This window comes from Rhinoraja longicauda, chromosome 35, assembly GCF_053455715.1.
Source record: "Rhinoraja longicauda isolate Sanriku21f chromosome 35, sRhiLon1.1, whole genome shotgun sequence".
NCBI classification, from domain to species: domain Eukaryota; kingdom Metazoa; phylum Chordata; class Chondrichthyes; order Rajiformes; family Arhynchobatidae; genus Rhinoraja; species Rhinoraja longicauda.
Window position 1 is genome coordinate 2,269,690 of NC_135987.1, and position 15,869 is coordinate 2,285,558.

The following is a 15,869-nucleotide window of genomic DNA, read 5'->3' on the forward strand; positions in this document are numbered from 1 at the left end:
GGGGGGGGTGGGTGGGTGGGTTTGGTTGGGGAGGGTGGGTGAGGTTGGGGCGGGGGGGGTGGGTGGGGTTGGGCCGGGGGGTGGGTGGGTGGGCCGGGGGGTGGGTGGGTGAGGGTGGGGGTGGGGTTGGTGCTGGGGGCGGTGGGGGTGGGTGGGTTTGGTTGGGGAGGGTGGGTGAGGTTGGGGCGGGGGGGGTGGGTGGGGTTGGTGCTGGGGGGGTGTTGGGTGGCTGGGGGTGGGTGAGGTTGGGGCGGGGGGGGTGGGTGGGGTTGGGGGGGTGGGTGGGTGGGGTTGGTGCTGGGGGGGTGTTGGGTGGCTGGGGGTGGGTGAGGTTGGTGGCGGGGGGGGTGGGTGGGGTTGGGGCGGGGGTGGGTGGGTGGGGTTGGTGCTGGGGGGGTGTTGGGTGGCTGGGGGTGGGTGAGGCTGAGGGTGTGTGTGGGTGGGTGGGGCTGGTGCTGTGGCGGTGCTGGGTCACATCGTGGTGTGTAGCTGGTGCTGGTACTTGGTGCTGGTGTATCGAGCGTGGAAGCCCTTCCTGCCGATGGTGTCGTCCGTGCGAAGCCGCAGCAGCAGGGAGTTCCCCACAGAGTAGAGCACGTCCTGGGGCTAGAGAGAGAGAGAGAGAGAAAGAGAGAGAGAAGACAAGCCGTCACCCCGGACCGACCCACCATCACCCCTCCACACACTGAAACCGTCCCTAGTCTTATTCACCAGAGACGTTCATTTAAAAGTCTGGTCCATCGGTCAGCACGGTGGCGCAGTCTGGAGTTGCCGCCTCACAGCGCCAGAGACCCGGGTTCGATCCTGACTACGGGTGCTGTCAGAGCTCTACACTGACCCCCTGCCTCCACCCCCACTCACCCCACCCTCTGCCCCCCACCCCCACTTTCCCCCCCACCACCACTCTCGCCCCCCACCCCCACTGGAGACGGTGTGACCCTCTCTAGCCAGGGACCGGAGACCACTGTGCTCCCACTCACTGGGGTCCCACACTCCCTTCCTCTTGGAGACCCCAATCCACTCCACTCCCAGGGACCTCGATCCTCCCCATGCCCTCCCCCCAGACCCCGACCCAACAGGGCCCCACCCCCACTCCCCTCACCCCTCCCACCCCGTGGCTTACCCCTGCCCCACAGTAGGTGGCGAGTGGGGGTGCGCTGGTGTTGGGGTGGGGGTACAGCTGCAGGTGGTCGTAGGTGCAGTGCGGCTCCTCCTCCAGCTGGAAGGTGAGGAAGATGAGCTCGACGGCGTCGCCCTCGTCCGCCGTGATCAGCCAGTCGCAGGCCAGCTGCCCAGGGTAGTTGTTGTCACCGTACTGTGGGTGGGAGTACAGCTCTCCAGTCCTCACCCTGGCACGCAGCGCCCCGCCACACTCTGTAACACAGCCGGCACACATGCTCACACTCCCTGCTCACTCCCCACTCCCCCCCTCACACCCAGCCTCCCCCCTCACACCCACCTGCCCCACTCCCCCCTCACACACACCCTCCCCCTCACACCCACCTGCCCCATTCCCCACTCCCCCCACACCCACCCTTCCCCCTCACACTCCCTGCTCACTCCCCACTCCCCCCTCACTGACCCTCCCCCCTCACACCCAGCCTCCCCCTCACACCCACCCTCCCCCCTCACACACTCCCTGCTCACTCCCCCTCCCCCTCACACTCCCCCTCCCCCTCACACTCCCCCACCCCCCTCACACCCAGCCTCCCCCTCACACCCACTCTCCCCCCTCACACCCACCCTCCCCACTCCCCCTTCGCACACACCCTCCCCGCTCTTCCCTCCCTCACACACACCTAGGGTTGCCAACTTCCTCCCTCCAAAATAAGGGACAAGGTGACGTCACAGCCTCGGGACCTACAGTGTCGGGGCCTACAGTGCCCTCCCCCCTGGGCCTAATACAGGACAAGGGCGGTCCCGTACGGAACAAACCAATTTCGCCCAAAATACGATGTCCCAGCTAATACGGGACAGTTGGCAACCCTATGCAGCGGGTAGGGCCGCTGCCTCACAGCGCCACAGACCCCGGTCCCATCCTGACCTCCGGTGCTTTCTATGTGGAGTTTGTACGTTCTCCCTGTCACCGCGCGGGTTTTCTCCGTGTGCTCCTCCCACACTCCAAAGACGTGCGGGTTTGTAGGTTAATTGACCCTCTGTAAAATGCCCCTAGTGTGTTGGGGGTGGTTGAGAAAGTGGGATAACATAGAACCAGTGTAAATGGGTGATTAGTGGTTAGCATGGACTCGGTGGGCCGAAGGGCCTGTTTCGGTGCTGTATCATTCAATCCATCAATCAGTCAATTTGTGGAGACGCAAGGAACTGCAGATGTTGGTTTACAAAAAAAAGATACAAAGTGTTGGAGTAACGCAGCGGGCCAGGCAGCATCTCTGGAGAACATGGATAGGCTAGGTTTCGGGTCGGGACCCATCTTCAGGCTGATTGTGGGAGAGGGAGGGAAGCTGGAAGAGAGATGGGGGCAGGACAAAGCCAGGCGAGTGATAGGTGGATACAGGCGAAGAGGAGGGGGGGGAGAGTATATTGGCAGATGTTTGTTCAAAGCCCAGAGATGAAAAGACAAATAGTGTGAGATAAGGAAAAGGAGGTGCGAATTGTGAAGCCGGAGGAAGGAATACGGGTGGTAAGGGGCGGGGGGTGGGGGGAGGGGAGCAAAGTATGGGTATCTAGGTAGGGCACAGGGAAGGAGAGGGAGGGGTGGGGATATCTTTGGCAATGGGGGGGGGGGGGTTCAGTGAGGGAGAGCAACATTCCCTGACAGTGGACATTTCAGGAGGGGCAGCGAGGGGGGGGGGGGATCTGTGTAAAAGGGTAGGCAGCCTGAAGTGTCTCGAGACAGCGGGCACTGCCCATGGGGCAAGGCCAAGCATGGTTCTCAACAGAAAAACCCCTACATAAACAGTTCAGAGAAACAGCACGGAAACAGGCCCTTCGGCCCACCGAGTCCGTGCCACCCAGCGATCACCCCTTCACACGAGTTCTATGTTTTCCCACTTTCTCATCCACTCCCCACACACGAGGGGCAATTTACAGAAGCCAATTAATCTACAAACCCGCACGTCTTTGAGATGTGGGAGGAAACCGGAGCTCCCGGAGAAAACCCACGCAGGTCACGGGGAGAACGTACAAACTCCGTACAGACGGCACCCGTAGTCAGGATGGAACCCGGGTCTCTGGCGCTGTGAGGCAGCAACTCTACCACTGCGCCACCACGCTTAAAATAAAATTGAAAATATTGGAAATACACAGGTGTAATTTGAAAGCCAGATGCATAATTATAATCATTATTATAATAATACATATAATTATTATAATTATAATCATTATTATTATTACAAAACACCACCAGATTCAGGGACAGCTCCTTCCCAGTTGTTATCGAGTAACTGAATCATCCTACCACACCTAGAGAGCAGTCCTAAACTACTATCTTCCTCTTTGGAGACCTGCGGACTAGCCTTATAAGAAAATAACTGCAGACGCTGGTACAAATCAAAGGTATTTATTCACAAAATGCTGGAGTAACTCAGCAGGTCAGGCAGCATCTCAGGTGAGAAGGAATGGGTGACGTTTCAGGTCGAGACCTTTCTTCAGACTGATGTCAGGGGGGCGGGACAAAGGAAGGATATCGGTGGAGACAGCAAGATCGAGGGAGAACTGGGAAGGGGGAGGGGAAGAGAGGGACAGAGGAACTATCTAAAGTTGGAGAAGTCGATGTTCATACCGCTGGGCTGCAAGCTGCCCAAGTGAAATATGAGGTGCTGTTCCTCCAATTTCCGGTGGGCCTCACTATGGCACTGGAGGAGGCCCATGACAGAAAGGTCAGACTGGGAGTGGGAGGGGGAGTTGAAGTGCTCAGCCACCGGGAGATCAGATTGGTTAACGCGGACCGAGCGCAGGTGTTGAGCGAAGCGATCGGCGAGCCTGCGTTTGGTCTCGCCGATGTAAATAAGTTGACATCTGGAGCAGCGGATGCAATAGATGAGGTTGGAGGTGCAGGTGAACCTCTGTCTAACCTGGAAAGACTGTTTGGGTCCTTGGATGGAGTTGAGGGGGGAGGTAAAGGGACAGGTGTTGCATCTCGTGCGGTTGCAGGGGAAAGTGCCCGGGGTTGGGGTGGTTTGGGTGGGAAGGGACGAGTGGACCAGGGAGTTACGGAGGGAACGGTCTCTGCGGAACGCAGAAAGGGGAGGGGATGGGAAGATATGGCCAGTGGTGGGGTCCCGTTGTAGGTGACGGAAATGCTGGCAGATGATATGTTGGATCTGCTGGCTGGTGGGGTGGAAGGTGAGAACGAGGGGGATTCTGTCCTTGTTGCGAGTGGGGGGAGGGGGAGCAAGAGCGGAGCTACGGGATGTAGAAGAGACCCTCATCTATAATGGAGGAGGGGAAGCCCCGTTTCCTGAAGAACGAGGACATCTCTGACGCCCTCCTGTGAAACACCTCATCCCGGGCGCAGATGCGGTGTAGACGGAGGAATTGGGAGTAGGGGATAGACTTTTTGCAGGAGACCGGGTGGGAAGAAGTGTAGTCCAGATAGCTGTGGGAGTCAGTGGGTTTATAGTAAATGTCAGTCACTAGTCTGTCTCCTGTGATGGAGATGGTGAGGTCCAGAAACGGGAGGGAAATGTCGGAGATAGTCCAGGTATATTTAAGGGCAGGATGGAAATTGGAGGTGAAGTGTATGAAGTCAGTGAGTTCTGCATGGATGCAAGAGGTAGCACCAATGCAGTCGTTGATGTAGCGGAGGTAGAGTTCGGGGATGGGGCCAGTGTACGTCTGGAACAGGGATTGTTCGACGTAGCCTTGATCGGACTTTGCTGGCTTTGCCTTGCACTAAACCTTATTCACTTATCATGTATCTATACACTGTAAATGGATCGATTGTAATCATGTATTATCTTTCTGCTGACGCAACAAAAAGCTTTTCACTGACATGTGACAATAAACTAAACTGAACCAAACTAAACTGAACTGATGTTGCAGGCTAATGACTTATTATTTCCAACATTCTCTGTTCTACTAATTCTGTGGAATTCTACTTTTGGATACTTACAAAGGCCCCAAACTTGAAGCATTGTGCTCACCCTGTTAAACATACAGGCTGTGGAGGCTGTCAATGGGTATTTTTAAGGCAGAGATTGACAGATTCTTGATCGGTACAAGTGTCAGGCGTTATGGGGAGAAGGCAGGAGAATGAGGTTGGGAGGGAAAGGTAGATCAATGTCATTGAACGGTGGAGGAGAATTGACAGGCCGAATGGCCTTATGATAACATGAACTGATAATGGTGTGGGGGAAGATTTAATAGGAACCTGAGGGGCAATGCATTCATACAAAGAATGGTGGGTGTATAGAACAAGCTGCCAGAGAGGGAAGTTGAGGCAGGTACTTTAATAAAACTTTTAGATGGGTACATGGATTAGACAGGTTTGGAGGGATATGGACCAAACGTGGGCAAGTGGGGCCAGTATAGCTGGGACATGTTGGTGGGTGTGGGCAGGTTGGGCTGAAGGACATGTTTCCACGCTGGGTCACACTGTGACTAGTGTAGCTGGGACCTGTTTCCACGCTGGGTCACTCTGTGACTAGTGTAGATGGGGACATGTTGGCGGAGTGGGCAGGTGGGGCTGGGTCACTCTGTGACTAGTGTAGATGGGGACATGTTGGTGGAGTGGGCAGGTGGGGCTGGGTCACTCTGTGACTAGTGTAGATGGGGACATGTTGGCGGTGTGGGCAGGTTGGGCTGGAGGACCTGTTTCCACGCTGGGTCACTCTGTGACTAGTGTAGCTGGGGACATGTGTGTGGGCAGGTGTGACTAGTGTAGATGGGGACATGTTGGCGGAGTGGGCAGGTGGGGCTGGGTCACTCTGTGACTCACCTGTGCTGTGCTTTGCCTGGAATCCCTTCCTTTGCACTGATGCGTCTGAGATGAACCTGAGGAACATGTTGTTTGCCGTGGTGACAATGGTTTCTGGTTTCTTGCTGCCGCAGTACCGGCCCAACAAGGCAGACCTCTCGCTGAGACCATCGTACACCTCCAGATAGTCATAAATACATTCCTGGTGCAGCTCGATCTCAAACTCCATGAAGGCCTAGGAGGCAGGGTGGAAGCATTTAGCCCTGTCCATCCTGGCACCACAAACTCCCCACAACAATCTTCTCCCCGGCTCCACCCCGAGTGGCCTTTCCATCAGACAGCCGCTCTTGAGCTGATGGTGAACGAACCATTGGGGGAGAAGTTGAGAAGGTCCACCTCACCTTCCAAAACTCATACAACTGGCACGGTGGTGCAGTCTAGAGTTGCTGCCTCACAGCGCAAGAGACCCAGGTTCCATCCTGACTACGGGTGCTGTCTGTACGGAGTTTGTACGTTCTCCCCATGACCACGTGGGTTTTCTCCAGGTGCTCCGGTTTCCTCCCACACTCCAAAGACGTACTAACATATAACATATAACATATAACATATAACAACTACAGCATGGAAACAGGCCTGTCCGGCCCTACCAGTCCACGCCGACCATTCTCCCTGACCTAGTCTCATCTACCTGCACTCAGACCATAACCCTCTAATCCCCTCCTATCCATATACCTATCCAATTTACTCTTAAATAATAAAATCGAGCCAGCCTCCACCACTTCCACCGGAAGCCCATTCCATACAGCCACAACCCTCTGAGTAAAGAAGTTCCCCCTCATGTTACCCCTAAACCTTTGTCCCTCAATTCTGAAGCTATGTCCCCTTGTTGGAATCTTCCCCACTCTCAAAGGGAAAAGCCTACCCACGTCAACTCTGTCCGTCCCTCTCAAAATTTTTAAAACCTCTATCAAGTCCCCCCTCAACCTTCTACGCTCCAAAGAATAAAGACCCAACCTGTTCAACCTCTCTCTGTAGCCTAAGTGCTGAAACCCAGGCAACATTCTAGTAAATCTCCTCTGTACCCTCTCCATTTTGTCGACATCCTTCCTATAATTTGGCGACCAGAACTGCACACCATACTCCAGATTCGGCCTCACCAATGCCCTGTACAATTTCAACATTACATCCCAACTTCTATACTCGATGCTCTGATTTATAAAGGCAAGCATACCAAACGCCTTCTTCACCACCCTATCCACATGAGATTCCACCTTCAGGGAACAATGCACAGTTATTCCCAGATCCCTCTGTTCCACTGCATTCCTCAATTCCCTACCATTTACCCTGTACGTCCTATTTTGATTTGTCCTACCAAAATGCAGCACCTCACACTTATCAGCATTAAACTCCATCTGCCATCTTTCAGCCCACCCTTCCAAAAGGCCCAAGTCTCTCTGTAGACTTTGAAAATCTACCTCACTATCAACTACTCCACCTATCTTATTATCATCTGCATATTTACTAATCCAATTTGCCACACCATCATCCAGATCATTAATGTAAATGACAAACAACAGTGGACCCAACACAGATCCTTGGGGCACTCCACTAGACACTGGCCTCCAACCTGACATACAATTGTCAACCGTTACCCTCTGGTATCTCCCATTCAGCCATTGTTGAATCCATCTTGCAACCTCACTATTAATACCCAACGATTTAACCTTCTTAATCAACCTTCCATGTGGAACCTTGTCAAATGCCTTACTGAAGTCCATATAGACAACATCCACAGCCTTGCCCTTATCAATTTCCCTGGTAACCTCTTCAAAAAATTCAAGAAGATTAGTCAAACATGACCTTCCAGGCACAAATCCATGTTGACTGTTTCTAATCAGGCCTTGATTATCCAAATAATTATATATATTGTCCCTAAGTATCTTTTCCATTAATTTTCCCACCACAGACGTCAAACTAATAGGTCTATAATTGCTAGGTTTACTTTTAGAACCTTTTTTAAACAAAGGCACAACATGCGCAATGCGCCAATCTTCCGGCACCATCCCCGTTTCTAATGACGTTTGAAATATTTCCGTCATAGCCCCTGCTATTTCTGCACTAACTTCCCTCAATGTCCTAGGGAATATCCTATCAGGACCTGGAGACTTATCCACTTTTATATTTTTCAAAAGTGTCCGTACCTCCTCTTCTTTAATCCTCCTAATTTCCATCACTACTCTACTTGTTTCGCTTACCTCACATAATTCAATATCCTTCTCCTCGGTAAATACCGAAGAAAATAAATTGTTTAATATCTCCCCCATTTCTTCCGGCTCAGCACATAGCTGTCCACTCTGACTCTCTAATGCACCAATTTTATCCCTCACTATCCTTTTGCTATTGACATATCTGTAGAACCCCTTGGGGTTTACTTTTACATTACTTGCCAAAGCAGCCTCATATCTTTTTTTCGCTTTTCTAATTTCCTTTTTAAAATTCCTTTTACATTCTTTATATTCCTCAAGAACCTCATTTACTCCCTGCCGCTTATATTTATTGTATATCTCCCTCTTTTTCCGAACCAAGTGTCCAATTTCCCTGGAAAACCACGGCTCTTTCAAATTATTATTCTTTCCTTTCCACCGAACAGGGACATAAAGACTCTGTACTCTCAAAATTTCACCTTTAAATATCCTCCATTTCTCTATTATATCCTTTTCATAAAACAACAATTTCCATTTCACTCCTTTTAAATCCTTTCTCATCTCCTCAAAATTAGCCTTTCTCCAATCCAAAATCTCAACCCTTGGTCCAGATTTGACCTTCTCCATAATGATATTGAAACTAATGGCATTATTAGGGCGGCACGGTAGCGCAGCGGTAGAGTTGCTGCTTTACAGCGAATGCAGCGCCGGAGACTCAGGTTCGATCCTGACTACGGGTGCTGCACTGTAAGGAGTTTGTACGTTCTCCCCGTGACCTGCGTGGGTTTTCTCCGAGATCTTCGGTTTCCTCCCACACTCCAAAGACGTACAGGTATGTAGGTTAATTGGCTGGGTAAATGTAAAAATTGTCCCTAGTGGGTGTAGGATAGTGTTAATGTGCGGGGATCACTGGGCGGCACGGACTTGGAGGGCCGAAAAGGCCTGTTTCCGGCTGTATATATATGATATGATATGATATGATCACTAGACCCAAAGTGCTCCTCAACACATACCTCCGTCACCTGACCCATCTCATTTCCTAACAGGAGGTCCAACACTGCCCCTTCTCCGGTAGGCACCTCTACGTATTGCTGCAAAAAACTATCCTGCACACATTTTACAAACTCCAAACCATCCAGCCCTTTAACAGAATGTGATTCCCAGTCTATATACGGAAAATTGAAATCACCCACAATCACCACTCTGTGCTTACTACTAATATCTGCTATCTCCTTACATATTTGCTCTTCCAATTCTCGTTCCCTATTTGGCGGTCTATAATACACCCCTATAAGTGTTGCTAAACCTTTCTCATTTCTGAGTTCCACCCAAACAGCCTCCTTAATCGAGCCTTCTAGTCTGTCCTGCCAAAGCACTGCTGTGATATCCTCCCTGACAAGCAATGCAACACCCCCACCTCTTGCCCCTCCGATTCTATCACATCTGAAACAATGAAATCCTGGAATATTTAATTGCCAATCGCAACCCTCCTGCAACCATGTTTCACTGATCGCCACAACATCATACTTCCAGATGTCAATCCAGGCTCTAAGCTCATCCACCTTTCTTACAATGCTCCTAGCATTAAAATATACACATTTAAGGGACCCATCATTTCTTATTCTCAGTTTATTTCTTTTCCCTTCTTTCTCTCCTACATATTGGGTCTGAGTGTTTCCCTTTTCTGCCTCCTGCCTCACACACTGCCTATTAGCTATCTGTGTTTGAGTCCCTCCCCCCAACCGTACTAGTTTAAAGTCTCCGCAGTAATTTTAGCAAATCTCCCCGCCAGGATATTGGTTCCCCTCGGGTTCAGATGCAACCCGTCCTTTTTGTACAGGTCATACTTCCCCCAGATGAGGTCCCAATGATCCAGAAACTTGAAACCCTGCTCCCTGCACCAGTTCCTCAGCCACGAATTTATCCTCCACCTCACTCCATTCCTATTCTCACTATCGCGTGGCACAGGCAGTAAGCCTGAGATTATTACTTTGGAAGTCCTTTTTTTTAACTCTCTTCCTAGCCCCCTGAATTCTCCTTTCAGGACCTCTTCCCTTATCCTACCTATATTGTTGGTACCTATATGTACCACGACCTCTGGCTCCTCTCCCTCCCCTTTCAGGATATCCTGGACACGCTCAGACACATCCCGGACACCGGCACCAGGGAGGCAAACCACCATCCGGGTCTCCCGACTGCGTCCACAGAAACGCTTATCTGACCCCCACACTATAGAGTCCCCTATTACTACTGCTCTCCTCTTCCTTTCCCTACCCTTCTGAGCAACAGGGCCGGACTCCTTGCCAGAGGCCCGGGCACCGTCGTTGCCTCCAGGTAGGCTGTCCCCCCCAACAGTACTTAAACAGGAGTACTTATTTCCAAGGGGTACAGCCACCAGGGTACTCCCTAGTCCCTGCCTCTGTTCCTTGCACCCCCTAACAGTGACCCACTTGTCTACCTCCCGTGGTCTAGGAGTGACCACCTCTCTGTAACTCCTCTCTATAACCTCCTCCCTCTCCCTGATCAGACGGAGGTCATCAATCTGCCGCTCCAGGTTCCTAATACGGTCCCTTAGGAGCCCCATCTCGTCACACCTGGCGCAGATGTGGATGTCTGGAAGACTATCAGACTCCCAGATTCCCCACATCCGACACCCAGAACAAAAAACTGCCCTGGCAGTCATACTCTCCAAACAAAGCCCCGCGCTCGGTTACTAAACCTACCGCCCGGCCGCTACTCCAACCGCTCCAACCGCCCACCCAAAAGAACTGAGTGATCTCCTGGGAGAGGCGAAAAACCGGATAAAAAACCCAGGCCAATTTGGGAAAAAATCCGGGAAATTCCTCTCCGACCCCAAGCTAGGCGATCGAAACTAGTCCGGGAGATCACACAGGTCTTACTCCTTACTATCCCCACACAATCCCCACACAATCCCCATACAATCCCCACACACTACTTCCCAAGCAACACAGCTTGCTGCTGCTTGCTGCTGCTTGCTGCTTGCTGCTGCTTGCTGCTACTGCTGCTTGCTGCTGCTATGCTGCTGCAGGTGTACTGTACAGGTTTGTAGGTTAATTGGCTTCAGTAATGATTGTAGATTGTCCCTAGTGTGTGTAGGATAGTGCAGGTGTACGGGTTGATCGCTGGTCGGCGTGGACTCGGTGGGCCGAAGGGCCTGTTTCCTCAATGTATCGTTAAAAACTAAAACCTGCATCCTGTAAAACCAATAGAAACAGAACTGCAGATGCTGGTTTATACCGACAATAGACACAAAAAGCTGGAGTAACCCAGTGGGTCAGGCAGCATCTCTGGAGAACATGAATTAGGGATGTTTTGTCACGACCCTTCTTCAGTCTGAGGGTATGACAGAAACTCTTGCTCAAGTTGTTTGGAGCAGGTTGTTTGAGGAACATTAGGCAAGTTTTTATAAGTGTGCTCACGAGAGCTCAGGATATGCACATCCCTGTTAGACTGAAGGGCAAACGTAAGGAAGCTTGGCTGACGAGGGAAATTGAGGCATTGGTCATAAACAAGAAGGATGCATGGGACAGGTGTAGGCAGCTGGGATCAAGTGCATCCCTGGAGGAGTTTCGGGAAGAAAGGAGTAAACTAAAAAGGAAATCAGAAGGGCAAAAAGGGGCCAGGAGATAGCTCTGGCAGGTAGCATTAAGGACAATCCCAAGAGATTTTATAAATACATAAGGGGGGGAGAGGGAAACTAGAGAGAGAGTGTGACCTCTCAGGAATCAAAGTGGTCACCTCTGTGTGGAGCCACAGGAGATGGGCAAGGTCACCTCTGTGTGGAGCCACAGGAGATGGGCAAGGTCCTCAATGAGTATTTCTCCTCTGTATTTACCGAGGAGAAAGACAGTAGGACGGAGGAACTTGGGGCAGTCAATGGAAGTGTCTTGAGAGCAGTCAGGGTTACCGTCGAAGAAGTACTGAAGGTACTGTCGTGTTTGAAGGTGGACAAATCTCCTGGGCCTGATCAGATATATCCGAGGACATTGTGGGACACTAGAGAGGAAATTGCGGGAGCCCTGGTTGAAATTTACGAGTCGTCCTTAAATACAGGAGAGGTGCCGGAAGACTGGAGGGTGGCAAATGTTGTGCCTCTTTTCAAGAAGGGCTGCAGGCAAAATGCTGGGAACTATAGGCCGGTGAGCTTAACATCTGTAATTGGTAGGTTACTGGAGCGTATTCTGAGGGATAGGTTATACAGGCATTTGACAGGCTCACCCTGAACATAGGATCCCCCCAGGGTTGCGTCCTTAGCCCCCTACTGTACTCCCTGTACACACATGACTGTGGGGCCAGGTTCAGCTCAAACTCCATCATCAAGTTTGCTGATGACACTGTGGTGGTGGGCCGGATCTCCAACAACGATGAGAAGGCCTACCGGGAGGAGGTGGCTGATCTGGCACTCTGGTGTCAGGACAACAGCCTCCTCTTGAATTTCTCTAAAACGAAGGAGCTGATTGTGGACTTCAGAAGGGCTAAACATCCAAGGACGTACACATCACTGGAGATAAATGGGTCTACTGTGGATAGGGTGAGCAGTTTTAAATACTTGGGAGTCCGCATCACAGAGGATCTGACGTGGGCAACGCACATTGCCGCACTGGTGGGTAAGGCAAAGCAGCGCCTTTACCACCTTAGACAGTTGAGGAAATTCAGAGTGTCTCTGAGGATCCTTCATTGCTTCTACTCTGGGGCTGTAGAGAGCATCCTGTCCGGCAACATTACAGTCTGGTTTGGGAACAGCTCTGCCCAGGACAGGATGGCCCTGCAGAGAGTAGTGCGATCGGCAGAACGCACCATGGGAACTACACTCGTCCCCCTGCAGGACCTATACATCAGGAGGTGCAGATCCAGAGCAAGCAAGATCATGAGGGACCCCTGCCACCCCAGTAACGACTGTTCCAGATGCTACGATCAGGCAAACGCCTCCGCTGTCACGCTGTGAAAACGGAGAGGATGAGACGGAGTTTCTTCCCACAGGCCATCAGGACTGTCAACTTTTATAACTCCAGAGACTACATTTTTGTCTACACTATAGTAACTTATTAACTTTATTTATATGCTGTACGTCTCCAAATTTGAGGAAGGATATTCTTGCTATGGAGGGCGTGCAGCGTAGGTTCACTAGGTTAATTCCCGGAATGTCGGGATTGTCGTATGTTGAAAGGCTGGAGCGATTGGGCTTGTATACACTGGAATTTAGAAGGATGAGGGGGGATCTTATTGAAACATATAAGATAATTAGGGGATTGGACACATTAGAGGCAGATAACATATTCCCAATGTTGGGGGAGTCCAGAACAAGGGGCCACAGTTTAAGAATAAGGGGTAGGCCATTTAGAACGGAGATGAGGAAGAACTTTTTCAGTCAGAGAGTGGTGAAGGTGTGGAATTCTCTGCCTCAGAAGGCAGTGGAGGGCAGTTCGTTGGATGCTTTCAAGAGAGAACTGGATAGAGCTCTTAAGGATAGCGGAGTGAGGGGGTATGGGGAGAAGGCAGGAACGGGGTACTGATTGAGAGTGATCAGCCATGATCGCATTGAATGGCGGTGCTGGCTCGAAGGGCTGAATGGCCTACTCCTGCACCTATTGTCTATTGTCTATTGTCTATTGTCTACATGTAATTCTTTTTTGTGCACAATCCGCAGGCATTGCCACTTTCATTTCACTGCACATCGTGTATGTGTATGCGACAAATAAACTTGACTTGACTTGACTTGACTTGGATGGGCAAGGGCTGATTAGGGATAGTCAGCATGGGTTTGTACGTGGGAGGTCAAGTCTCACAAATCTGATTGAGTTTTTTGAAGACATGACCAAAAAGGTTGATGAGGGCAGAGCTGTAGATGTTGTGTACATGGACTTCAGTAAGGCGCTCGACAAGGTTCCGCATGGTAGGCTGCTCTGGAAGGTTAGATCGCATGGGATCTGAGAGAGATAGCTGAATGGATAGCAAATTGACTCCATGGAAGGAAGCAGAGGGTGATGGTGGAAGGTTGCTTCTCAGACTGGAGGCCTGAGACTAGTGATGTGCCTCAGGGTTCGGTGCTGGGCCCGTTACTGTTTGTCATCTATATCGGATGAGAACATACAGGGCAAGATTAGCAACTTTGCTGATGATACAAAAGTTAGTGGTTTTACAGATAGTGAAGATGGTTGTGAACGATTGCAGCAGGATCTGGATCGATTGGCCAGCTGGGCGGAGGAATGGTTGATGGAATTTAATACAGAGAAGTGTGAGGTGTTGCATTTTGGGAAGTTTAACTTGGGAAGGACCTACACAGTGAATGGTAGGGCTCGGAGGACTGTTGTAGAGCAGAGGGATGTAGGAGTGCAGGTAGACACAAAATGCTGGAGTAACTCAGCCGGACAGGCAGCATCTCTGGAGAGAAGGAATGGGTGACGTTTCGGGTCGAGTCCCTTCTTCAGAAGGTGCATGGTTCCTTGAAGGTGGAGTCACAGGTAGATAGGGTGGGTCAAAAAGGCTTTTAGCACATCGGCCTTCATCAGTCATAGTATTGAGTACAGAAATTGGGAGGTCAGGTTGCAGTTGTATAAGTGAGGCCGCATTTAGAATATTGTGTTCAATTTTGGGCAGGTTCGGTCAAAGTCAGGGTGGATTTATGAAGGGGAAATCATGCTTGACTAATCTGGAATGTTTTGAGGATGTAACAAGTAGAATGGATGAGGGAGAGCCAGTGGATGTGGTGTATCTGGACTTTCAAAAAGCCTTTGACAAGGTCCCACACATGAGGTTAGTGTGCAAAATTAGAGCACATGGTACTGGGGGTAGGGTATTGACATGGATAGAGAACTGGTTGGCAGACAGGAAGCAAAGAGTAGGAATTAACGGGTCCTTTTCAGAATGGCAGGCAGTGACCAGTGGGGTACCGCAAGGCTCGGTGCTGGGACCCCAGTTATTTACAATATACATTAATGATTTAGACGAGGGAATTAAATGTGACATCTCCAAATTTGCAGATGACACAAAGCTGAGGATGCTATGAGGCTGCAGGGTGACTTGGATAGATTGGGTGAGTGGGCAAATGCGTGGCAGATGCAGTATAATGTGGATAAATGTGAGGTTATCCATTTTGGTGGCAAGAACAGGAAGGCAGATTATTATCAGAATGGTGTCAGATTAGGAGAAGGGGAGATTCAACGAGACCTGGGTGTACTTGTACATCTGTCACTGAAAGTAAGCATGCAGGTACAGCAGGCAGTGAAGAAAGCTAATGGCATGTTGGCCTTCATTGCGAGAGGATTTGAATCCTACTGCAGTTGTCCAGGGCCCTGGTGCATTTGGAATATTGTGTGCAATCTTGGTCTCTTAATTTGAGGAAGGACATTCTTGCTATTGTGGGAGTGCAGCGAAGGTTCACCAGGTTAATTGCCGGGATGGCGGGACTAACATATGATGCGTCAACTGGGCTTGTATTCACTGGAATTTAGAAGGATGAGAGGGGATCTTATAGAAACGTATAAAATTCTTAAAGGATTGGACAAGCTAGATGGAGGAAAAATGTTCCCGATGTTGGGGGAGTCCAGAACCAGGGGTCACAATTTAAGAATAAGGGGTAGGCCATTTAGGACTGAGATGAGGAAAAACGTCTTCACCCAGAGAGTTGTGAATCTGTGGAATTCTCTGTCACAGAAGGCAGTGGAGGCCAATTCACTGGATGTTTTCAAGAGAGAGTTAGATTTAGCTCTTAGGGCTAAAGGAATCAAGGGATATGGGGAAAAAGCAGGAACGGGGTACTAATTTTA

The 15,869-nt window shown here is 50.6% G+C and overlaps 1 protein-coding gene across 1 annotated transcript in view; it reads right to left on the reverse strand.

Moving 5' to 3' along the window:
- Window positions 1-471: 471 nt before the first annotated feature.
- Window positions 472-15,869, reverse strand: part of LOC144609935 (tolloid-like protein 2) — a 59,643-nt gene continuing 44,245 nt past the window's right edge. The window contains exons 16-18 of the mRNA XM_078428341.1: window positions 5,900-6,113; window positions 1,124-1,374; window positions 472-606 (exon numbers count right to left, since the gene is read on the reverse strand). Coding sequence (XP_078284467.1) covers window positions 472-606; window positions 1,124-1,374; window positions 5,900-6,113 — 600 coding nt within the window. The remainder of the gene's footprint in view (window positions 607-1,123; window positions 1,375-5,899; window positions 6,114-15,869) is intronic.